Genomic DNA, 25,053 nt, shown 5'->3' on the forward strand with positions numbered 1-25,053 from the left:
TGGTGATTGATTTACTTGTGTGGAGGTCCCAGCGGGACTTGGACTTCCCCATTTACGTTACCTGGACGCAGGACGTCATTTTCGCATTCCGCTGACTGGATTGCATTTATCAAATTTCATTTCGTTACTCTTATGAAGATATTAGCTAGATCAGAACAATTTATTTCTATTACTACCTTGAACTTGAAGTTCTACCTATTACTAGTAGCAAATTCCAAGGTTCAAGTTATATATTTGAGAGCTATAGATACATTCAGCCGAGATCAGCTTGGATCGCAGATCCATCCATCTCGAGCAATAATTCAGAATCAATGAGTAAACCGAAATACTTTACCATCGAGGCAAGGAAGTAGAGATACAACATGAATAATAGTGAAAATAAAAACCCAATTACTATTTCAAGGTTATTTAGTTCATGACTTCAAGCCGCATTACCTAAGCAGAGGTCGAGCGATGATCACGTGTCATGAAATTCGGCCGCAATTTTCCGTCCGCGCATTTGAAGTCCAGTGTTGACGAGCAGCACAGTTCAGCCATTGCTGGACAACCAAATCGCCAAAATGCAAAAAGTCATTCAAAGGGCCGCGACGGCCCGCAAGCAAGGGCAAAAGAAAATTTACAGACACAAACAAGCCACAAAAATGGTCGATCGTCAACAGGTTCTGAAAACGAAGCAGGACTACAACAAGTCCCTAATCACCAACCTCAAGGAAGCCCGGAAGGCCCGCTGGGAAGACTGGGAAAAGGGAGAATTAGCACCAATGCGTCATGTTGGACCTAATGCTACCGCATTCGGTGCGGTGGACGTTGCTCTGATGCACCCCCCAGCTCTCCCTCAACATCTGCGTCGAAAGGAGATTCTATTCGCTGAAGGAGACCGAGTGTGTGTCGTTCGCGGTCGGGACAAGGGAAAGATCAACGAGATCACTCAGATCAATGTTGATAGTGAGACTGTTATTATTAAAGACGTCAATGTGGTATGTTGCAGACCTCAACGGTCCACTCTAATCTTCCCCGGACGGGTTCACTAATTCCATGTCTCTCTTTCAGGCCGACGTTGCAGTTCCTGAGTTCGCCAAAATTACCATGGGCATTCAGACCGACACCATCGTTCAGCCCATGCCAGTCCCTATGGATCATATCCGACATGTTATTGCCCTCGATTTGACCAACACAACAAAAGATCACATCGTACAGCACGCCTACGCTGGTGCACCGTTCCTCGAACGAGCCGCTGGCAGCAAACTCCCACGATTCTCTCGCTATGTCTCCGGATTGGACATTGAAATCCCATGGCCTGCCGAGCCCGAACCCGGTTTCGAAGTTGGCGAATACGACACAAGAGGAAATGAAGTTTCAGACGTATCTTGGGTTCCCTCTTTGGATAACCCACCTTTTCCATCTACAGTCATTGATGAACTGCGCAACAAGTACTCCAGGTTCCGTACACGTCACGACGCCGACTATGTGAAGAAGATGGTCATGGAGGAATACCGACAAGAGTATTTGAAGAGTCAATCTCTATTGACTCCTAAGGGAGAGGCTAGACAGCTTAGTGCTACTAGCAATTCCGAGGCCAAGAAGGCCAAGTTGGATAAGAACGGAAACGTCCTGATGGATAAGGAGACACGGACCTTCATCAAGAAGTACTTCAAGACAATCAACCCTCCCCAGGATCAATCGTCCGCTTGAGGGATGTCAAGGATAGCTTGATGACCTGTGGGCTTGTCTTTGTTTTTAAGATAGCGATTTGTATAAACCTAAATGTATTCTAGCATGGAACTTTGTGTCTGTATGTATATCCTTCAGTGCAGCCACTATTCACCTTTTATTTCCTCAAATATGTTAATTCCCCCCATTAAATAATCATTGTTTATAATATGGAGCATTAAATTCATTATAATATACATGTTTCATACCAGAGAAGCGAAATTTATATTACTATGTATGTGATTTTAGTTTTTTCATTGCTCAGATGACGATACCCGGGCCGCGACAGGGAGGGAGATCGAGAGTTCCGCGCCCTGGGATAATTATTCTTGCTCCAACTTCTTCCCGGGCTTTCCTGCTTTTTTGTTTTTAGCACAGCTCCAACCACTGGGCAGCTGTATAGAATATGGCATTCGCGGCAATTAATTCTGCTGGTGCTCCAGCCAGCGCCCCTATAACCGCCATCGAAGAGGCCTTTGCGACCGAACCATCTTTAAAGAAACGAGTCTACGAGGCGATCGGTGCGTAGCCAGCGGCGCACCTACGCCCACCAGATGTTTATGACAATACTCCCTATTCGACCACGAAAACTGACCCTCCATCGATACGATTCATATAGGAAATACACCGCACCATACACCTTTGTTTGAAGATCTTGCTCGACATACCTCTTCCCTGCTGGCCAGGACCGCCAATACATCATCCCTCCCGTTCGTGCAGCCGCCCAGCGATGGACCAGCGGCAAAGAAGCGCAAAGTTGAAAATGGACAGCCGTTGGTGCCGGCGCAAGTGTCTGTCGATATGAAAGACCCTAACGCCCCGCTTCAATTCTATGTGCAAGATGTTTCTTTCGCCATACCGCTGCGCAAAAAGCTCATGCTTGAGGTAACCGCCGGGGGCGGTTATCTTCGTGCAAGGAATCAGGCTACAAAGGAGATTGAATTTGGAGTGCCTATGGACCGAATTCGTGAGTTTTCTATGGAATGGATCTATATGTTTTGAATTGTTGTTTCTTGAAGCATGAATACTAATCTGTTGTCCTTGTTTGCTATCTAGGTCACGCTTTGTGTCTCCCCGTGCCGGAGAAAACGCAGAAACAATTCAACTTTTGCATTATTCCTGAGTTTGCTGATGGAATCACACCGCCACCGGAGGGCATGACTGCCTCTGATTGTATGGTTTTCACAGTGGCCGATGGTCCTGCTAAAGCTGCGTTCTCTGGATCAGGACAACAAGTCGGACATAATGAGGGGGAGACTGCGGAAGGTTTCATTCGTAAGATTCTAAATGACTATCTGCCAAACACAAATGTGGTGAAGCCCGATGAGAGGCAATTTGTGAGCGCTACGCCAGAGGCCCACCGAAAGGGCGAGAAGGCTTTCCATGTCAAGGCATTCAGAGGTAGCAAAGAAGGTATGTACACTCTCGAACGTTCTGACTGAGATGGTTGAACGTCGTCTTCTTTAATGGTTTTATTTGAACTAAACAGTACCTTATTAGGATATCTTTTCTTACTATCTACTGGAATCTTGTTTGCCTTCAAGAAGCCCTTGCTATTCTTTTCATTCGATACGATTGAATCGATCTCTTATACCTCTGTCCTTCAGCGAACATTTAACCTCAATGTTCTAGCCCGGCCACAGAACGGGTCTGAAGAAGATCAGATGGAACTCGAATTTTCCATGATTGACCAGGCTGATTTTGATGGGATTGATACCTATATTAAACGGCACGGCTTGCAGGACGCAAGTCTGGCTGATGCCCGACGCGCTAAGGTATATAATGTCAATGGCGGCAAGAATCAGGATCCAGCTGCTGCGGCCGCGGCCAATGCTGGTGCTGAAGACGAAGAGAGTGAATTACAAAAAGCCCAACGTGAGCTCCTAGATCAGGAGGAAGACTCAGAGGATGAGGAAGACTACGACCCTGGTAGCGGGGATGACAGCGGAGGAAGCGGCGCGAGTAGCGATGAAGATTCCGACGACGACGATGACGAAGATGAAGAGGACGAGGAGGAAGACGCCGATCAAGATGCGGATGGCGATGAGGATCTCATCAAACGGGGGGCCGGTAATGAGTAGCATTCCTAATGACGATCTGGTAGCATTATTGAGCACTTCTTGGGACTTTGGCTTGGTTAGTGTATTTGTGGAGGGCACATATATGTTTGTTGTTTTATTACTCTCTCGAATTCCCAGGGGGAGCTGGAATCCTGGCCCATACACAGGACGGAATAAATTTAAGTATTGCTCTGTTCCTTCACTACGAGCTTCCACATCGTATGTGCATTATCGCGACCTACTAGGACTGAACGATCGGCCTTGTGGGTCGCAGACGTGTCAAATGCGAATGTACTCCGTACTATTGCAGGTGTCAATTGAGATGCATTACAGAGTACATTTATTGGCTTGGCGGGTCCAGTATTTGTATTTATTTCAAATAAGGCACAGTCTGCTTATGTGGTGAGAGATTTGTCTATAGTAGATCTACCTTGTCTATACATGAATTAATTCAATTAATAATGCAGCATTGAATGTAGACTCCCACAACTTGGAAGCGATGAAGCCTCCATGCCAAGACCGCAATCTTACCGCTTGATTAAGCGCATTCCAGACCGAGTCCAGACAACCCGATCCCCCTGAGAGCGGTAAAGGGAGAACAGACTAAATATGCGGGAAAAAGCACAGGAAAAAAAGAGAGAGAAAAAAAGAAAAAATATCAGGAAATTAACTTGTATGTCTTGATTGACGCTAGCTTCCAATGATGTCCGTGGACCTAGGTAATCCCAGCAAATCCCAGAAAATGGATCTCTCTACAGTATGGAGTAGTTTCTCTAGTTTCTTCTTTCCCCCGTTAGCACCCGATATATCGTAGGGTTTTTGTTACTCCCCAGAGGCTTAATTCTTTGTAAACCTTCTTCCGGTGTCCCAGTGGGTGCCTGCAGGATCTGGGATGCAGGGCAGGACCAGCAATCGGCCGGGAAGCATTGGGTACTTAATTCTTGCTCTTGAGCGTTTCACGAGCCCTATGTGAGGCAACTAAACTCGAAGTCGGGTCAAATCGTTGTTTCCCACATAGCCTAGCGAAGCAATGACTAGAAAACAAGTTTTCCGCTTTTCAATGAGAGAAAATTCAGAGGGAAGATCCCACCCCACCCAATTCTTCTGGGTTTGGAAGTGTTGTACTCTGATAGAGTCTCGCTAGTAGATTTAGTGTGTTCGGGAACGAAGAGGAGTAGCTCCTCCCCCCAACGCCTGAACACCGCGAGATTGGCGGTCACGGCTGTACCGTAATTTACCACCGAGTGACCGCTAATCTTACCAAATTCTAGCCGCGGCAGCTCGAACTTTTCGCCGTTTCCTGTATCAAATACACGGGCAATACCCTCCGCTCCCTTTCTCTCAACTTCTCCCTCTCTTCTCTTCCTCCTCATCCACAAAACCCTCCCTCCTCTCCTGTACCCCAACTCTTCTAACCAGTGCGGCTCGTACTCGATCTCGAGTACCCAGCGTGCTCGTTCTTGGCTCGCTTTGTCTTTTTTTGCTCAGCGTTGTGCCCCTTTCGAGTTTCGCCACCGTTCCGTATCTGCGCTTAGCCTGGGATTCGCCCCCAGTTCGCCGTTGCCCCGTCTAAATCTCCAAGACCTACCAGGTTTCTCCAATTCCGGTGCCAGCTCGCCCAATTCTATGCTTTTCACTTCTGCAAAGCTACCAACAACCTTCGCACTACTCCTCGAGACCTCAATCGACCTGCCTCGGCAATAGGATCCTCCGCGAATCGGTGCCATTGACCGAGCTGTCTATCCATTGAGACGTCCGAGATTGTTTCGATTGACGAGCAGGTATTTTGGCAGGGTATGTTCATTCAGTAGGCCCCCATCGGGTGCTTCTGTCTATATGTTGCGTTTGATAGGTATACTGACTGCAGTCCAGACCGTCTCGTCACGTGCCGCTCGCCTCCCCTGTGATCACCCCCTTGTGATCGAAAGTTTCGTTGACCGCGATCTTTACACTTAACCGCCATGGCGTCGTCATCCTCAAACGTAGTGGGTGTCCACTATCGTGTCGGCAAGAAGATTGGAGAGGGATCCTTCGGAGTTATTTTCGAGGGTACCAACCTTCTCAACAACCAACAAGTGGCTATCAAATTCGTGCGTCTTACCAAGGATTAAATGTCACCAGAAAGACAGCTGAACTGACCGCAACAGGAACCCCGAAAGAGTGATGCTCCTCAGTTGCGTGATGAGTACCGAACCTATAAAATTCTGGTCGGATGTCGTAAGTCTTGAAGCGAGGCTGTTATATTCTATTTCTATGGTTTGGACTAACCCTTGTTCTTACAGCCGGAATTCCGAACGTATACTACTTTGGCCAAGAGGGTCTGCACAACATCCTTGTGATCGATCTCCTTGGTCCTAGTCTGGAGGATCTCTTCGATCACTGCAACCGCAGATTCTCCACCAAGACTGTAGTGATGGTCGCTAAGCAGATGGTACGTCTTGAAAACAAACTATTAGCTATCAGAACCTGCCCCTAATGACTTTTAGCTGTCGCGAGTACAAACCATTCACGAAAAGAACCTCATTTATCGTGATATCAAGCCCGATAACTTCCTCATCGGCCGTCCATCAACCAAGTCTGCCAACGTAATTCACGTGGTCGACTTCGGTATGGCCAAGCAATACCGTGACCCCAAGACCAAGCAGCACATCCCATACCGTGAGCGAAAGTCTTTGTCCGGTACTGCTCGTTATATGTCTATCAACACGCATTTGGGCCGTGAGCAGTCTCGACGTGACGACCTGGAAGCTTTGGGACATGTCTTCATGTACTTCTTGAGAGGAGGCCTTCCCTGGCAGGGATTGAAGGCTGCCACCAACAAGCAGAAGTACGAGAAGATTGGCGAGAAGAAGCAGACAACCGCGATTAAGGATCTCTGCGATGGATATCCAGGTACGTTGACACCAGTGCACTTTGTCTGGGGTAAAATCGACAGAAAAACTAACTTGGCGTCTCAGAAGAATTCAACAAGTACTTGAGTTACGTGCGCAACCTTGGATTTGAGGACACACCTGACTACGACTATCTTCGCGATATTTTGAGCCAGGCTCTGAAGAACGCCGGTGAGGTGGAGGATGGCGAATACGATTGGATGAAGCTGAACAATGGACGCGGATGGGACTACAAGTCATATTCGACACAACCTCATCTCCACAACCAGCAGCAAGGTTCTTCCGGCCGCGATCTCCATTCGAACCAGATGCGCCACAGCCAACGACCTGGTGTCACCGCCGACCGTTTAAACGCCGCGCAGCCTCCGCCACCCTCTCCAGCGAAACCCGGAGCTGGGAAGACCCGCGGCGAGCGTCCAAGCGGCGGAGGTGGAATGCCCTCACAGAAACGCCAGAGCGCGGGCATCGAGACGGGGACTCCAGCCGGGTCGACAACAGCTCAGTTCCAGAACTCTAATGCTCATCTCCCAGGCCGTATGGGAAGCCCCGGAAATCCTGGCTTGAGCAGTCAACAACTTGGTGGCGCTCAAGGAAACAATGACCCGCAGCCTACTTTCGTCCAAAAAGTCATGAAGGCTCTCTGTTGCGGTAGGTGATCTGGCCTTGATCCAATCCAGCTCCGTTCAGCTCGCTCATTTTCGAGATCCAGGCTGAGCTCAATTAAATGATGCTGCTGCACGTTTGGGATTGAACTCGGCCTTTTTTTCATCTGCTCCATCTGGCTACAGCATTCGAATACAGTCGCCGAAAATAAAAAAAGAACAAATCGGTATACGTCCATTTGTTTGGTTTCTTTTGTCTTGATCATTCTGTGTTTATATCTGGTCACACTTCGTTTCATACAAGTGGATGCCGATTATATGCACTATGGTTCTCTCTTGACACTCTTCCAATACTTCTCATTCGATGCTTCAGCCTATATTTACCCTGTGGGTAAAACGGCCTCCTTTTCATTGATGTCTACGTCTCGATCATTTCCTTTTTTCCCTTTTCTTTTTCATGGTGCTACGGCTGGGAACGGCGAACTTTTGAGATTTTTTCCTTGCCTTATGTTGTTCAATTTGCATACACCCTATATTCGACCTTCACCGTCTAATACCAGAACCTCATTGCAATTGTTGAGCGGGCTGAGAGGTTGACTTTCAATCGACTTCCTTGCTTATCTGCGGTCTGTCACTTTGGGAATCGTTATAGACCTGGGATCTTGTGACTTTCTGCACTTCGCTTGTGTTTAGAAAACGACTTTCTACCAGATGGCCCCCTTCTCTCTATATCTGGCAAATTCAATTCCCTGTTACGTCGAGAACGACACGTACAGACTGCCGAACACAGACCCAGTGTTTTGCCTCCATGGATACTTCGTGACAGCTTTGGCTTTCAGCTTGCCCGGCCACTAAAGCAAGATGACCCTTGGCATTTCTCCTCTTCTTCTCGGGCTCCTCTCCGCTGGACTGCTGTGCACAACCTCCATCTCGTCCTCGCCCTTTTCGTCTCGGCTTATGAATTTGCGTGGCGACAGGAGCCCGCTTTGCTTAACTTGCCGGAAGGACGCATGCATATATTCATTTTGGTCCTCCGATTCCCTTATCCCCTCTTGTGTCCGATTGTTTTACATCCACCCCCCTTGTCGAATCTATTGCCCATGTCTATAATTGTGCCTTGTTTTGTCTCTTGCTCCGTTTCAGAAGCGAATCCTTTTTCGTCCTTGTCTTGTTTCCGGTAGTTTCTTTCTTTTTTTTTGGCATAAGATAGCATTGTTCTTCCTTGTTCTTCTCCCGCTCTTCTCTTTTGGTTCTCTAATGCCTCGGCCGGGAGCTTATACAGTACACGCGTCTGAGCCGTACATAATACCTGCTTTTTGAAGTGGGCCACTAATAAATTTACGTGCTTATCTGCAGATGGTTCTCAAATATATGTAGGTCATAGATACTCAAGGGCTTTGGGATAGGAATAGTAAGTATTTCAATCAATTGCACGAGGCTGACATTTCGATATTCCCCTAAGTTCGTAGATATGTCTCTCGGTTTAACTTGCCCATAGTCTTGCCTACCTAGCTCAACTACGAGACATGGATGTCCACGGGTCTCAATGAAAGAGAATCAATTGGCTGGAAATGTCTTTCTCCTTTTTGCGGCTATGATATCATTTTCATATACGTGAAGGGTGATAGCATGCATCTCCGCCCACATGTCTCTGCAAGTTCCCGCTTTTCAACGACATCAATCACATATACAGTTAGCACTAAGACGAGTCTTAGCTCCAGGAGCCATTCTAGACCACCTAGCTTCTAGTGTACATGTCATTTGAATCAAGTGGCGACCAATCGATGATATTAAACGGTCATTCAGAGTAGGGTCAATCAATTGCTCATTTCTCATGATCGTCATCATGCTTCCAGACAACACCAATCCCTACATCATAGCATGCAGAAGAAGATACATACCCATTGACTTCCACTCCAAGCGCAGGTCACCAAGAAAAGAAGCTCTGGACTCAGAAAATATTCCACGCCACCCGGCTTAGCTTCTGTAGTATGATTTAGGGTACACAAGTAAAGCTTCCGGGCATCATGAAACATACCTGAGTCACCACAATATTCAAATAATCATCACGATATACCAATCGCCACTCAGTAGGAGAAGAAGCATAAATAGTAATTTCATTATAGAAACCTAAATAACCTCCACAACGATCTACACCACCTACATAATACCAGTGTACAACAGCCACCGTAAAACTCAATACTGCAACCCCCCCGGTACAGAACAAACACAAAGTCCATCCCAAACAGGAATAAACCACACAGAAAGATATGTAATGTACAGGAATCTGAGCGTAAGCAGGGATCAGGATACATCATCCTAATCCGGCACGATTCGAATCCATGTACAGTACCATGATCTCGTTGGTTAATCCTATCCCCTCCCCCTCCATCCTCTTAGTCACTAGGCTCTCAGCCTTGAGACCGGATCCAAGCTAATCCTTCCTCCTCGGCTGTGGTGCTGCCCCAGTTGCATGATTCGTGATTGACTTTGGTGAGTTGACCACTCAGCTCTTCCTGCCCCCGCATTTCGCGTTGGTGATTTTCTTGGCGTTGCGTGTTCCCATATGGCTTTGGGTAATCCGAGAAAGTTTTTGGTTTCTTTTTTTGGGAGTTGCATTTTAAAACTTATGTACTAAGTACGTATATAGACGTAAACGTAGCTATGCATATGTGGGTTGACTACTGTACCTATTTGATGATCGTCGTGTCGTGTGTCATGTCGGTTTGTCTGGGGCAGGGTGGGTCGGAAGTTCTGCAGAACTGGGGAGATCGACTTGATTTAGGTGAGAATTTGGTGCGTGGGCTTTGGCCATTTTCGAGTGTGGCTTACTGTACTGCATACTGATGAGTAGGTACTTGATGCATCGAGGATACGGCATTCATTATTCATTATTCATGTATCCTGGGGATGCTCCCTTGTAGGTACTACAGTAAGTAACTAAGTTGCCCTTCGTCGGCATTTTTTTTCAGGGGACGGGACAGGACCTGGGGAGACCTTGCTCGGATCTTGAGCTTGTATATCACTGGATGACCATATACTCGGTAGTATGGGGTATTAAACGGATGTCGATCCGCATATGAGGATCGCTGGTTAATTGAAAACTTTCGTGAATACGATGGGGTCCGAGAGTCTCCCTTCCCTTCCTGCATCATACATCAACATGTATAATTTCTGCTTCTAAGTTCGAGACCTAAGTTCTTCCCGTTATGCATTATGCAGGATGGACTGTGCTGAAGCATAATACTGTTGCTTGGGTAGCAGTAAAATCCATGGGACCTATAGGGGGACCCTTGAAATGCTATTGACAAGGTGATTGGTCTTGATAAGGAAGCATCGCTAGGCAGCATAATGCAAGTGCCGTCTCTCATGTATAGACTGACTAGCTGGCATGACGGAATGCGGAATGCAAGACTCAAAAAGAGGGACGGTTGTAACGCTTGTAAATGGTACTCTGTTGATGTTAGGCTGAGATTAACCCCATTGGACAACATCATTGTGCAGAGCTCATCGTCATTCAAGTTGTCACTGTCTAACGGAACATGTAGCTTGGATTGACCTATAATTGAACCGCTCTGTATCACTATTGAAGCTCTAGACCTGGCTTATGACAATTCTACCTATAACTGAAACTATTTAATGATCAAAAAAAAATTGCTAGACGATACTAGTAAGTCATTTGACGCCATAGACTCCCAAAAAAGAATGTTTTCCGTTCATGTCTTCAGCTCGGGTCAATCATAAGTCATAATCCCTGTCAACGTCCATGCTCCCATGCTTCCTTCCCATGGCTACCTTAAGACCCAAGACAACCTCAACCACCAGGCCGGTACAGCATCAGCACGCACTAAGCTGAAAGCAGACTTGTAAACCCTCCAGAAAAATAGGTTACTAGCATAGAATCCCGTAGAATCGACCGGGTTATCCATGTCCAGCCAATAAGCTACTAGCGATATGACGCTACGTAGACCAGGTGACCTTTTCGATGCACGGATGTTTGGGACCTTTTCTTCTGAACCAATCACATCACTGACCCCAGTACCAACCACGATCCACGGATGCACCGACCTCTTAATAGCAACAAAAGAAAAGTATACAAAGAAAAAAAAAACGACAACTGTGCACCAGGTACAGACTGTGTCGACTGACAGCTAATCTGCGGCGCTGAATTACCCCAGGTCAATTTCCCCCATAAAATCGCTAGTTTATATCCTTAAATCCTGATTGAACGACTCGCCTCGCCTCACCATGTCTGATCCTTCTAAAAATGCCACCACCGATGCAGCCGTCCAACCCTGGCATGCGGCATATCCTGATCCTAAATCTACCGTTCCTTCCGTCTCAAGAGCGGAAGTTTTGAATTGGTTGCGGGACGGTAGACAGTCTGGTAAAGACTTTGTACTTGTGGACGTGAGACGAACCGATCATGAGGTAAGTACGAAATACCATAGGCTAGCTGGCAGCTGCGAGTGCCAGTGAGACTCCGGAAAACCCGATATATTCCCGAGACTATACACTGTGGCTTGTCTTTGGTAAGTTAACTCCGACTTTAGCTGACCACATCCTTGTCATACAGGGCGGTACTATTCGTGGATCGTTGAATCTCCCAGCACAGAGTCTGTACCCTTCCATACCCACTCTCCATTCTCTCCTTTCAAGTGGCAGTGGCAGTGGCAATGTCAAACAGGTAGTCTGGTATTGCGGTTAGTGGCTTCTACCTACCTATCTATCTAGCCCTTTTTGTCTTAGTTGGGTCTAGATACTTCCATCATGAAATTTTCTTAACTTCGTTTAGGCTCATGCGGAGGACGCGGACCTCGCGCAGCCGCGTGGTTTGCGGATTACTTAGAGAGGCAAAATGATACCACCCTGCAAAGCCTAGTGCTTGAAGGCGGAATCAAAGGGTGGGCTGCATCCGGGACAGAATACACCGAGTGGATGGATGAGTATGATGCCAGTGTTTGGGCAAAGAATTAGCTCCGGGATTCGCCTTAGTTTGGGTGTTATCTGGAACAGCCCTACTTAGAGATGTATGCTCGGGCTGAAGGTTATGATATAAGAGATTTCGTCATCAATTGACCTCTTACTTAATTGTTCAGACATTAATACTGCCCAATTAGGCAATTGGTATGATCAATTACTGTACATACATATCTTGCATATGTTGAAACTCGACAAGATTATGGGCGCTAACAGAGTCGATTGGTCAAATACTATCAAAATACATCCTTGAAAATACAAGCATCAACATCATAACAGCCTAAGATAACTAGATATATTTGGAGTAGACTCCACATCGGGCATAAATTTCACCACTGACAAGGTCTAGATCCTCCCGGGATCAGATCGTCATGCTGGAAATTCCCCCAAACCCATTAACATGAAACAACTGCATCATGCCAGCGGCTATATCAAACAAGGGGGCGAGATCCTCCGGGCTAAAAAATGATCATCTTCAATCAACATCCATACGACGGAGTCCAATCTCTTGAATAAGAAACTACGCCGGCCCGCCTGGCGCTAGCGTAGGTACCGTGCAAAGGGCGCATAGTCTAGGAACCCGCCGTTGAAACATGAGGAATGAAAAGGAACGACGGGTGGGAACTAGTACTAGAACTTGAACTAAATTCGATTAGCGTGAAGACTGATATCACCTTCAAGTTCACTGCTACTGTTACTGCTATATGTAAAGTTTACTTTTGAGACAGAACCCATCTATGTCACAGTGGGCGTAGAGGGTTCCGGATTGAGAAGAAAGAAGAAAAAATACACAGAGTCTAGCGCCCTGATCTTCGTCTTACCCGTGGGTGAATGCAAGAAAGTTTCTCGTTTCTCCACTTAGATTTAGTACAGTCGACGGAGACGATTGAACACGGGTGGTGTAACTGGTTTTGGGGAGTGAATTGAATCAAGTTTTACTTTGTTTATTGATTCTAGTTCTGGACCATGATAAATTAGTATGGAGATAAGTGGAATTGATCTATCTTGGCATACATTTAGGCGAAGGTTGTACAGAATATTGATATACACGGAGTACTACCTAGACCTGCAGCACAGAGACATCAATGATAACCATTAGGTACTGCCATATTGATCCTTTTCTTTTCTGCAGCCTGTAGACTGTAAGAACGTTCTACTATCTCTTTGGCTTATCATACTGTACTCTGCCAAATCTATTTCAGGCAGGGTTTTGCATTGTTTCAAGTAGCGCCGTCAAAAAGAAAAAAAGGAGATCAAGATCAACAAAATAGCTCAGCGCTTCCTCTAACCCTGTAATCCCCTGTATTTAACCATTGGCTCCACAAACCCTCGAAAATCCCCATTCCCATCCCGCCGTGAAACAGAAACAGAAGCATGATGATATTGAGGCCAAACCGAAATCCACACATCCATCCATACATACTGCATATCGCTATCGACATCGATTTTAAATTTTTTTTCTTCTCATTTCCCTTTTCATCCCGTTGTAGGTTTTGTTTTCTCCCCACTTTCTTTTTTTTTTTCAATTTTCTCGTTGGTCTGCCTGCCTAGTCCCATCGAAAATCAAGATTTTGGCTGATTGTTTGTGGGGCAATGAGGTCATTCGCGGCTTCTGCCGTGCTTCGTTTGATCGACTGCTCTACTTTGGGAATGGTGAGTTTGGACGCGGGTTCGAAAGGTGTGGAAGGGATTGAATTGTGTGGAGCGTTGGAAGATTTGCGGAAGTCTGGAACACTTTCGGGTTTCTCTGATCGTGCCGTGGTGGGGGGTTGATCGTTGTTGTTTCTTGTTTTTTGTTTTTTTCTTTCTTTTCTTTGATAGACTACTACGTAAACTATACTATACTATAATTATATTTTATTTATTTTTGTTGATCTCTGCAGACTGATTCTTCAGTCTCGATCGTGTGCTTTTTGCGATCGGGAAAAATCATTGCCGTACATGACAATGTCGATGTACGTCATCTGGGGATACCATGGTACTCTTTCGAGGTTTTTTCTTTTATTTTTTTATTTTTTCATAGAGAAATGACGTTTTTGTAGCAGGGTCTTGCGATGTACAGAGATTAGCATTTGAAATACTGTTGTCGTATTATCGTAATACGTGATCTGCGGGCTCCATAAAAACTTTGAATTTCTACATAATGTAGAGCGATCAAGAGCGGACAAATTTCCGCGGTACAAAATCAAGATGATCGCGTTATTTGATATGAATCTGGAACCAGTCATGGAAAATAACTCATTTGTGTAACGGTAACTAGTGGGAAAGGAAGAACAAAGGAAAAACACCTACCCAGGCAGTAAAGAGCAGTAGAAATCACGATGATAAACAAATCCCGCGTCTGCGTCAATTAAACCTGTGCAATGCATCCAATCCTTCCTCGTCCTCGGCTCTACACTGCATGGTGGTTAACCCTAGATAGAAATAGGCATGGCGACGGGCCTGGTTGCCAATCCCCCACGTCCACAAAGTCCGATTCCATATGGAGTGCATGCCATGCATACCCCGTATTTCTTACTAGACCAGCCACTACAGCCACTGCACACGAGACCTAGGATGGATAAAGGGGAGAGGGGGAGGAAGGAAAAGGGAGTCAGTGCACAAGTACGGTACGAAGCACATGTACCGAGTATAGCCCGTAGGATGTATCAGCTCAGCTCAAAATCAGGACACCTTGCCCAGATCCCAGATGTCGTTAGCTGCTTGGGTTGGCTAGGCTAAGGTACCCCATACATTGCGGCGATTTGCTGGTTGCCGAGTTAGCGCAGGTGAAGATGGGCTGTGTGAGGCACTATGGTATGCACGTCGACCAGCTAGGGAAAGTGTTGTGATCCCGTGCGCACGATGTGGGGAATCCTTGCTGATGGTCGAGGTCTTAGGGTCGGGGAAATTGTGGATCTCACGGGGGGAAGAAAGAAAAAGGAGTGGTAAGAAAAGAAAAGTAAAAAAATTAAAATTGAAAAAAGAGTTTAGCTTTGGCTTTAGCATTCCATTCCTTTACGGAATACGGAGTAGAGGAGTGAAACTTATGGAGGAATGGGGAGATAGTCGTGCAGTAGGTGGACTCCGAGCTTTGGCACTATAATGTCGATTGGTAAGGTGCATGGGGGTTGGATTGGTTCCTGATAGGGATTTTGGGGGATTTAGAGGGAATCAGTTGCCGAGGACAGGAGAGCTCTTCTCGGCGCATTTGACAGTGCAGCAGGGGAGGATGTATTTTTGTGCCGGTTAACCTTCTTCTTTTTGGTTTCTTTTTCTCGTGTTTGGGGGAGCTCTGTACTCCGTATTGGACGGCGTGTGTTGAGATAACGCAGTGATGGTCTCACAGCATTGTAGGTTTGGAAGCTCACGCAAGGGAGATGCTAGAATGAACCTCGTTGTTGGTTCCACAGGGAAATTGGCCGTTGAGAAGGGTCGAAGTTGGGATTTGCTTTTGCTTGTTCGTTGTATTTTAATCAGTATTTCTAGTGTGGGTTTTTTTTTTAGCAGGGTTAATGGATTGGTATTGGTTAGGTCCAACAGGTTATGGACTAGTGTCCTGCACAAGGTACCTACAGCTTTCCAGCTCCAAATCTAAATCCACGAACAGGCACATATACGACGAGCAGTTTTATTTCGGTCGTGGCTAGTACAATATGGCGTGAGTGATGGGTACCTCGTAGTTCGTAGTTAACATTGTTAATATTACTGTAGGTCTAGGTACTTGTTTTCAGGTTAGCGTGGTTTAATGTACAAGGCCAGGTCACGCTACAACAGAACCCCCGGCACCTGAAGTCAGATACACTTCTGCATCGATATCTTAGACTCCCTTCATCTCTAACCTTATTATTTGGCCTGATTGAAACAGGTCGGGTTTGTGTGTTGCCGAAGACCAAAACAAAGGCTATCAATACTTCACGATTAACGATACCGATAGCCTATCTTTGGACAGAACCCCAACTCCGCTGTCGGGCGATCGTGACGTGCTTATCAGGCGCTCTGACTCAGGGTGGATCTCCCCTTTTTTCCCTTTTTCTTTCCACCTTGGGAGGCTCTCTCTGGCGCCGCTTTCTCTCCTGAATCGAAGATTATGGGTCCCGAGTGTCTTGGCACTCGGTTTCTGTCGGCTTTGAGGAGATGGTCGGAGTTGGATGAAGGGGGGTGATAGAGATAGTATTTACTTGGGTAAATAAAATGAATTAACATCATTCTACAGTACAGTACACTACGAACAGTGCAGTAAATACCAGATGTCATTCCCAGAATAGTACTAGTAGGTGAACAGGCAGAAGTAGAAATTGAAGGCTTGGCACCGGATATAAAGGGAGTGGCAAGACGAAAAGAGCAATCCCTGCAAGCCTACATTTACAAAATTTGATTGTGGGCTGTGTTCCATCGTATTTCCTCTTACTATTCAGGCACCAGGGAGTTTGTTTCCCTGGCCAATGTTCAAGATGAAGAACCTGTCACATTGGAGGTCGGACCGGGTGTGGCGATCGTGGATAAGGAAGGATAAACTAGGGTGCTTCGGTGGGAATTCTAGAATTCTAGAAGGTTTACTTTACTCCTTGGTTGATGTCGTAATTGAAACATGAAATAATGTTACGGAGTACAATAATACATATTTCCAAGTTCCATCTGGCGTTTATTGCTTTTTTGCTTTCGGGGAGAAGGCTGAATATCCCTGTAGCTGAATGGTTCAACCAAGAAACCCCCTTTTACTTAACTCTCAGGAGTGGTGAGTAAACGGGGATCTCCGACCTCTGGAGGATTGACAGGGTCTTGTATTACTAGAGGGTACGATCGGGCACAGGGCACAGGGCACAGGGCACGAAGGATGTCTTGCCACCCCATCCATAAGGAATTCTATACCCTATACCCTATTTCTATTCCTGCTCGTCGATCACATATGAAGTGAGTTTAAATCTGTACGTTGTACAACTATCTAATGATTAGTGTTTATGTGGAATGATCGGGGAGGAGGTGTTATCATGATATCCCTATCTCTGTACAGTGAATGACGTTACCCCGAACCAAGGACTCAGGACTTCGAAACGCAAGGGGGATGTGCGTGTCACTGAAAAAAAGAAGGGAAAAAAAAAAAAGAAAAAACATGTAATTCCCCACTTGATTGTATCTCATTGGTGAGTGTCCATACTGAACCGTGGGTCTCTAAGGAGGATTGACATTCCGAGACCGGATAATGGCGTGCTTAGCGTCGTTGCGTGACATCGTGGGCCCGTCCAGGCTGGAGATTGGGTTTTCGGTCGTTTCGCCCAGTTCTTTCAATTCTCGCGTTCGCAGTTACTATTCGTTATCTCACAATGATTTTGGTGTCCAACAGGGACAGCTCACGAGGGAATCGCCACGCGGCGTTGATGGACACACGCACTAGAAGAGATGAGAAAAAAAGGAATCATAATGTTCTGGAAGGATGGGTTTCCTTCTGTTCCCCCTGCAGCATCCCTTGCGTAATTGAATCTGAATATGGAGACTTTATCTCAAGTTTCTCTCTCTCTCCCCCCGGTTCTGGAAGAGAGAGAGAGAGAGAGAAAGAGAAAGAGAAAGAGTGGTACATGTAATATTACGCCACTTGGGATCGTTCGATGGCTCATGGCTCCACCAGGGCGCTCAATCCAGGTAATAGTCAAGGATTCAGAGTTGAGAAATCCGTATTATTACAGCGAATTACAGATATTTTCATCATTCCGTATTTAATGATGATTTAATCACTATGATTTGCTGATCATGTTATTTCCCGTATCGTCATGATCGACCTAGAATGATTCCAGAAGTGCGAGTGGAGTCACTTTTCCCTTTTCTTTTTCCTTTTTGAATTATTTTATTATTTTATTTGATTTGATTTAAATCATTTTATTTTATTTTATTTTATTCTTTTCCTTTTTCCACTTATCTGGACGAGGTTCGCCCTTCGAAAAGGTCCTAATTTATACTTTCAGTTCTGCTCCATCTTCTTTAATTACTTTCTCGGTTCATCTCAGATCATTACACTCTACACACACTACACACTCTCTCTACACTCCCTTTCTCCTCCGCCTTGGCTACCACCACCATCACTATACACTCCCATGTGTCTTCCACTCCCCGTCACTTCTCAATAACATCCTCTTCTCTCCGGTCCAAGCTGGAGCCTCGTCTACCACCTAGGGGAGGGCCGGTGAGAAAACGACGGTTTCAAGGACCCCGCCGCACTCTATCCGCAATGCTGAAGAAGAAGACCTTGGCGCCTGCCTTCTTCTGGAACTTTTCCCCGACCACCACGCCTGAACTGTCCCCAACCTCGTCGGACAGTGACTCCGACGAGGATATGGATTCTTCTGGCTCCCGACCGGTCAGCCTGGCCGTTCCGGCGGGAGCCTTTTGTCCGATGCGCCCGACTCTGAACGATGTATTGGCAAATACCGCCCCGCCCCCATATACCCTGAGCGCCTTCATGGCCTACCTCTCTCAAAATCACTGTCTCGAGACCCTCGAATTCACCATGGAGGCGAAGCGCTACCGTGAAACATATACCGCGCTGGTCGATCGACTGGGCCCCACCGCCGTGACAACCAATACTACCGAAGCTCAACACTTGCAGATGTTATGGCAGCGATTGTTAATGGCGTATATCTACCCCGGTGCACCCCGAGAGATCAACCTCTCCAGTGAAGTCCGGGATCCTCTTCTCAACTATACCGAGGGCTCTATTCCGCCAGTTCCCGAGACTCTTGACTCCGCTGTCAAGCGTATCCACGAACTGATGGAGGAGTCAATCTTCCTTCCCTTTCTTAACAGCCACACCACCTCTCCGTCCGTGTATCCCACTGAGCCACCCTTCCCTGCCGATGAATTGAACCTGTCCACTACAAGCCTGGACGAGCACCCAATGAAGCGAGTACTTTCTCGAGCAAAGCGTATCTCGCCCCAATCATCGACAAAGGATCTCCCCGGAACCCTGAGCCGTGGAACGAACTCCCTCGGTGCGTTACATGCTATCAGCAAACGTACTTCGGGTGCTCTCCTCAGTACGAGCAGCGACCTCATTGGTGCAGCCTTAACCGACGACTCAAGCCCCTTGTCTAGTCCGACAGCAGAGGAACCCATGACACCACCTACCACCCCTCCAGCCAGCGAACCTCATCTTCCCATGCACAGCCCCAAGCTGCGTACCGAAAACCCCTGGAAGAAGATGGGTATGAAGCTGGGCTTCAAAAAGCGGTCCGGTGGTGCTGGTACTACTCGTGATCCTAAAATTCTTGGTCTAGACGACTAAGAAAAAAAAACGAGTCTGAATTTCACACCCCTCAACTTTATACATACATATCACATACATACACGCACCTCCGACAAAATGATTACGATCTACTTTCCTCTCACCTCACGACTTCATCAACATCGACCTTCGCATGACCCTTCGATCACAACTTTGTTAGCGTTATATTGGCGGTGTATGAGAAACGATGCATCCAGCATACCAACACGGCGTTTTATTTTCTTTTATTTTCTTATTTATTTGACTTGGACAGTTCATCTTCCATTCATGTTTGAACATATGCAGCGAGCATTTCATGTCGACTCTTGTCATTTTTTATGTTCTCTGTTCATGTTGTCATAAGGCCCTGGAAAAATGATTCCTTTCCTACATATAGATTGATTGGATGGGCCAGGCGTTTTCTTTATTTATGATTCTCTTATCTTTTCTGCACGGTGGACTCACTGTCTTACTATGTCACGATAGGCGTGCTTCTGAAATCAATAGACTTGATACCCCCATGAATATTTCCTAGTAAATTGTAAAAATGCTTATAAACTTCGCTGCTCAACAATAAGTTTTCTAGGGTATAGGAACGAGGTGGTGGTAAGTGTCTTCGGGTCGATTAAACAGTTTACGCTAATGAGGTTTAGGATTTAAAGTAGAGAAGGAAATATACAACAAGCTTTTTAAGTTTGATAATCCAATGTTTGAAATATCCAGGTTAAATTATTAGTGGAGTGTTGTGTGCTTCAGGTGTATTCAGTACGAGGTTAAGTAAAAATTGGGCAATTGGGCAATTAATTGGTCAACGGCCAGCTGCCAGTGGTCTACAACCAACATTCGAAACTATCAACTCAAGACCTCACACTAGTAGTCAACAAAACAACTCATGATATCATTAACCAGAGATAAAAATACAGCTTTAATCACAAATAATCCTCCGTCCACTCTTAGTCTCTAATGCAGCAATATCAACCTCCCACCCCTCCGCAACTATCGCCCCGAGGTACCGTTCAATCCTCCATTCGCCATTCAGAAAACCAAGCGTTTTCACCAAAATGCCTAGCACTGATGCCTCGACACTTCCATGATTTCCCCCAATATCAATGCCAATACCAATATTACTCTGCGACAAGACACGTGCTGCAAGGAGAGCATGCGCCCACGCCTTCAACTGTGATCGAATATCACAACCCTTTTTCAACAGGATGGATGCATGCCATTTAATCGATGTAGAGTCTCCACGTGGAGATAGAAAGAGATTGTAATCCTCCTCCGCGAAGAGGGTATGTAATTCTTTGATAGGCACGCGTATCTGGTATGAGTTGCTGGTTTTCTTGCTTCCCCGTGCATTTTGCAAGAAAGTAGGTATTGAGATACCTATTTCGGCCGTGCCGAGATTTGTCCGTTTTATCGACTTTGAAGTGATAGGTATCCATTCCAGGGCATTGGCAGTGTGGAAGATACGTTCTTGATAAGCAACTTGGGCTGGGGTCGGGATTGTCAATGGGGTTTCTTGGAGTTTGGATTTGGTTTGAGGCTTAGCGTTGCCTTCTAGGATTGCAGTGGATTGGTTTTCGTATTCTTGGGAGAGTATAGTTGAGAAGATGATATTTGCACGTTGTCTGTTTATACTTGTCATTTGGACGGCGCGGACGGCTTTGTAGTTCATGGCTAGATGGGTTGTCAGGAGGGCGATGAGTGCTATCCATGTAGTTTTGAATCCTGAGATATGGGATATGACGACAGAGCCAACCTAGTATATAATATTAGATACAAAAAAAACGCAATTATGGATATAAATGAGGGCTCGCTGAAAACTTACAAGCATGCCGAAAAGGGATATCACAGTTTCTTGGGAGGAGTCTTTCTGTAGCAGTGTGAGTTTAGTTCAGTTTTATTTAGACCCAGAACAAAGACAAGAAAATGAAAGGAAGAGTAAGATCACATACAGCATTTAGTTCGGCTAAATTTCCCCAACGTGCAAAATGAGCACTTAGGCTTGCTTTCGAACTTCCACCCGCAACACCGCATAGAGCACGTAGAACACCAGCTGTGCTGAGTATAGATATCCGCATGAATCCGGCTGGTACCGCAGGCGAAAGACAATCGAGGACCATGGCAATGTCATTGAATACATCAGCTGCCAGTCTGTATGTTTTACATTCTGGTTCTAGGGCTGTGCCGACTCGATGAGCGAAGAAAATTGTCGCCAGGCGTCCTGATGTATCTTGTAAGATGTGCAATAATAGAGCGGATGTTGGTGAGGCATCGGCATTACCCACGCCCACCCCTGGAATGTTAATAGTTAGTATTGGTAATTTATCTGTTGGAGATGTTGTGAGTTGAGGTGTGATGCGGACCTTGTAGGACTGCTCTGGAGGAGAGAAGTCCGGCGATGGAGCTGCAGAAGGCTTGTAAAGAGTCCTATTTGGTTGTGATAGTGACATGTAAGTCTGTGTTCGATGGGAATGTTGAACCCAGCATCCAAATGCAAAGGGACGCTTATATTGCATATTCATCGGGTTTCTTACGAATATTTGGTATCTTTAGAAATGTCAGTTTATTTAATGTAATTCAAAGCACCGAAAGTTTCGAGCTGTGGTATAGATACTGACGGTAGGTAATCATCGCTCACGCTTTGTGGGTACCCAGAAGGTAAAAAGATGTCACCTAGGGTTGCGATAAGTGGCTTGGTAGACCATGACGAAGATGAAGGAAAATCCGGCTATATCATGAAATTAGACTTGTTATGTGAATTCATAATGGAAGGAATATCGATCTGTGTTGAAAACAGTGAAGGGCAGAGTAGGACTGGAATAGTTCCTTGGGGCCATGTGGCAACATGGGGAAACGCGTTCAAGAAACTAATAATAGTGGCCATGCTCGTGGGTTGAAACAAGATAAATCCCACATATTATTAGTTTGCAGGTGCTGGGATGGTTCAATTGGAACTTTGCAGTATCTTACTGTGGAATATCATGATGGAAAAGATCACTTACTATCACATCCACTCGGCCTCCAGGAAATGAGTCTGGGGTCGGCGCAGTTTGTTCAGAGAAGACGTAGGTCGCCGTCGGCTTATCTGCTTCATCTATCTCGCGAAAAGTCAATCGATCATTTAAATGGCCAGACATCGTGGACGAGATTGATGAAGAAGGGGAAGTTAGATCTACGAATCCGGCAAGTTGAGTGCCTGGGGCACGTGCGGGGAAAGCACGCGTTTCTTTTATCAGCCCAAATATGAGGCCCCTATAACGATAGATCTATACATTTAAACTTAAAACTAGATCAAGATATGAAATGGATATTGATTGGAAAAAAATTTCATTGGATATGAACAAGTGGAGGTTCTCCATTGTCCGTTTCAAGTGCTCTCGGAGCTAAGATAATATCACAGTGAACCTAAAAAAGAACGTTCTCCAAACCCGAATCCAACATCTATAGAGGGACTCGCCGCTTTTATCGATGTCCAGACAAGAATTGTATGTTGCGCTGCAAAAAGATACAAAGAACACCGAAAAGAAACCACCAGCGCCTGGTTCGGGAAGAATACAGGTAAGAACCCCGAATGTGAAAAAAATAAAGAAAGGTTGCAAGAAGATGCCAATTATCCTCGAAAAGGCGTCGAATCTTGCAGGATATCAAAATGTTGATGGGGACAGATGACTGGCCAGGGGCGCGAGGTTTGTTGAATAGCAGTCTTAAGTGCAGACTCGACCCGACGAGTCATGACCCCGTAAATTCAACAACAGTTGCTGGTGTTGACACCGTGACACCAGCAGGTATCATTACTCCACCACAGCCTCCATCGTACAGAAGTGTCGTACTCCATTGCTTCATGGTTATAACTTGTTATCAATAACAAAAAGGAAAAAGAAAATCTCTGCCGGCAGAAATAAGATCAAGGCGTTGATCTCATTTTACGCGTACATGCTGGCACCGCCGGTCTCAATGGCCTCGATCTCAGCCTGGCTCCAGGGGAGACGGCCGAAGCGAGTAGGCAGCTCAGCGCGGTCGAAGAACTGTCCCTCGCTGGGGCGGATGGGGCCGAGCGAGGCACCCGCGCGGCCACCGAGGCCACCGCTGGTGAACTGGGCGCGACCCAGAGGGCCGTGCTGCTGGGCCTTCGCGCGGTAGGAAGCAAAGGAATCGGGGAGACTGGTCTCAGGAGAAGCAGGGTGAACGCGGGGGGAGTGGTCCACGGACTCTGTCAAGGGGAAATCGGATTAGCGTGAATTCGGGGGTAGCTAGCTTCGGGGGAGCTCCAAGGTTGGTTGAATTGCTGGGAATCACATACTGGGAATGGAACGCTTTCCAATGAAGCGGATGGAGGGAGATCGGAAGAGAGACATGGTGGCACGCATTATGGCGGTTTTGGTGGTAGATATGTGGTGTGGAGTGGTGTGTAGGAGAGAAGGATGGTCAATTCCACAGAGTGTGCGAAATCCAATGGGGCCCGGTAGTATCCGAACCGACCCGGGGACGCGAAAAGTAGTGGACTGGTGAGTGTTGTTTGTATAAGTTGCTTTTGACGAAGCTTTCAGATTATGAAAGGGAGGGTGTATTTGGTGATTTGGACAGTGATTGAAGTAATTTAAGGAAAAGAAAGAATCTAAATTAGAGGAGAAGAGGGGTGATAGAAGTAGGACGTGGAGGAATAAAAGTCGTGGTGCAATTGGGGTATGGTTACTACATTAGGCAGGCCCGCTGTCGCCGCCTCGGAGCCGGACCCGACACAAACCCGAGTGTATTTGCATGGTTTGCACCGGCAGAATCGTCTGAAACGGGCAAAATTACATAAGAATCACTGAGTCAGCAGCCTCAAACATCAAACTGTCACGCAATAAACTGATTTATGTTATTGATCGCTCTCCATCGTTCTTTATCGCTCGAACACTATTGGCAGACGGCGCCGTGGAGCCCGAGTTTCGCTTCTGAATCTTGCCATTTTTCTTCTTTCCCCCGCATCACGTCCTGCATCCGATGGGGGCTGATTCACATCCAGCATACAAATCATTCACGAGCATTTCCGATCCTTTCCCCAATTCGCATCTCCGGTGAAGCTTCCCCGTCCCTGCACAGGATCTACCTGCCTTGGCGGGTGGTTGACTGCATGTGCCAATCATTCTCGCTGCTCCAGTCTACTGCGTTCTCCTCATTCTCCTCACCACAACATAGGGTTTTCGACGAACGTTGTATCTTCTGCAATCCCCCAGCTTGTGTGGTCCCTCACCCCCCCCACCCCACACAGTTTAACATTCCATCTCCCTTGGGCCGATCACCTTCTTTTTTTCTTTGAAAATTTTCAGGCGATTTAGAAGTTGGTTTTTGTACTGCAAAAAAAAAAACCAATATTGTTTTGTTTTGTGGCCTGTTTTCTCATTCAATAGGCTACAACTACATCGAGGGCGAAGATCTTCACTTTAGGGTTAAGGCAAGGGGCGACTATTTCACAAATTTTCTTTTCTTTTCTTTTTCTTTTTTATTTATTTTCCCCCCATCCAATATTCGGGTTGTCTTTCTCTTTCTACAGGGTCTGGGGTTGGTAGGAAATCTTATTACTCAATTCC

General features: G+C 46.2%; 7 protein-coding genes across 7 annotated transcripts; 5 read left to right on the forward strand and 2 right to left on the reverse strand.

The window, feature by feature from the left end:
- Positions 1 to 641: 641 nt before the first annotated feature.
- N7478_013329 (mitochondrial 54S ribosomal protein uL24m) lies at positions 642 to 1,692 on the forward strand (the record flags this gene model as incomplete). Its single annotated transcript, XM_056929539.1, has 2 exons — positions 642 to 977; positions 1,051 to 1,692. The coding sequence occupies 2 exons, from the start codon at positions 642 to 644 to the stop codon at positions 1,690 to 1,692; spliced, it is 978 nt and encodes a 325-aa protein (XP_056772901.1).
- Positions 1,693 to 2,116: 424 nt separating this feature from the next.
- Positions 2,117 to 3,791, forward strand: rtt106 (putative negative regulator of DNA transposition (Rtt106); the record flags this gene model as incomplete). Its single annotated transcript, XM_056929540.1, has 4 exons — positions 2,117 to 2,231; positions 2,330 to 2,677; positions 2,767 to 3,123; positions 3,211 to 3,791. The coding sequence occupies 4 exons, from the start codon at positions 2,117 to 2,119 to the stop codon at positions 3,789 to 3,791; spliced, it is 1,401 nt and encodes a 466-aa protein (XP_056772902.1).
- Positions 3,792 to 5,731: 1,940 nt separating this feature from the next.
- On the forward strand, positions 5,732 to 7,317 carry N7478_013331 (casein kinase I; the record flags this gene model as incomplete). The annotated part of the gene is made up of 5 exons (XM_056929541.1): positions 5,732 to 5,860; positions 5,918 to 5,987; positions 6,053 to 6,201; positions 6,257 to 6,662; positions 6,728 to 7,317. The coding sequence occupies 5 exons, from the start codon at positions 5,732 to 5,734 to the stop codon at positions 7,315 to 7,317; spliced, it is 1,344 nt and encodes a 447-aa protein (XP_056772903.1).
- Positions 7,318 to 11,511: 4,194 nt separating this feature from the next.
- Positions 11,512 to 12,240, forward strand: N7478_013332 (putative arsenate reductase (Arc2); the record flags this gene model as incomplete). The annotated part of the gene is made up of 3 exons (XM_056929542.1): positions 11,512 to 11,694; positions 11,720 to 11,795; positions 12,059 to 12,240. 3 exons carry the CDS (start codon positions 11,512 to 11,514, stop codon positions 12,238 to 12,240), a joined length of 441 nt encoding a protein of 146 aa, XP_056772904.1.
- A 6,205-nt stretch (positions 12,241 to 18,445) lies between these two features.
- Positions 18,446 to 19,498, forward strand: N7478_013333 (regulator of G-protein signaling domain-containing protein; the record flags this gene model as incomplete). Its single annotated transcript, XM_056929543.1, has 1 exon — positions 18,446 to 19,498. The coding sequence occupies one exon, from the start codon at positions 18,446 to 18,448 to the stop codon at positions 19,496 to 19,498; it is 1,053 nt and encodes a 350-aa protein (XP_056772905.1).
- A 904-nt stretch (positions 19,499 to 20,402) lies between these two features.
- N7478_013334 (RUS1 family protein) lies at positions 20,403 to 21,996 on the reverse strand (the record flags this gene model as incomplete). Its single annotated transcript, XM_056929544.1, has 3 exons — positions 20,403 to 21,236; positions 21,306 to 21,350; positions 21,433 to 21,996. 3 exons carry the CDS (start codon positions 21,994 to 21,996, stop codon positions 20,403 to 20,405), a joined length of 1,443 nt encoding a protein of 480 aa, XP_056772906.1.
- A 1,407-nt stretch (positions 21,997 to 23,403) lies between these two features.
- Positions 23,404 to 23,847, reverse strand: N7478_013335 (alpha-ketoglutarate dehydrogenase subunit KGD4; the record flags this gene model as incomplete). The annotated part of the gene is made up of 2 exons (XM_056929545.1): positions 23,404 to 23,690; positions 23,781 to 23,847. The coding sequence occupies 2 exons, from the start codon at positions 23,845 to 23,847 to the stop codon at positions 23,404 to 23,406; spliced, it is 354 nt and encodes a 117-aa protein (XP_056772907.1).
- Between the last annotated feature and the right edge of the window lie 1,206 nt (positions 23,848 to 25,053).

Source organism: Penicillium angulare (assembly GCF_028827245.1).
Source record: "Penicillium angulare strain IBT 27051 chromosome Unknown utg000012l_segment0_segment0, whole genome shotgun sequence".
Classification (NCBI taxonomy): domain Eukaryota; kingdom Fungi; phylum Ascomycota; class Eurotiomycetes; order Eurotiales; family Aspergillaceae; genus Penicillium; species Penicillium angulare.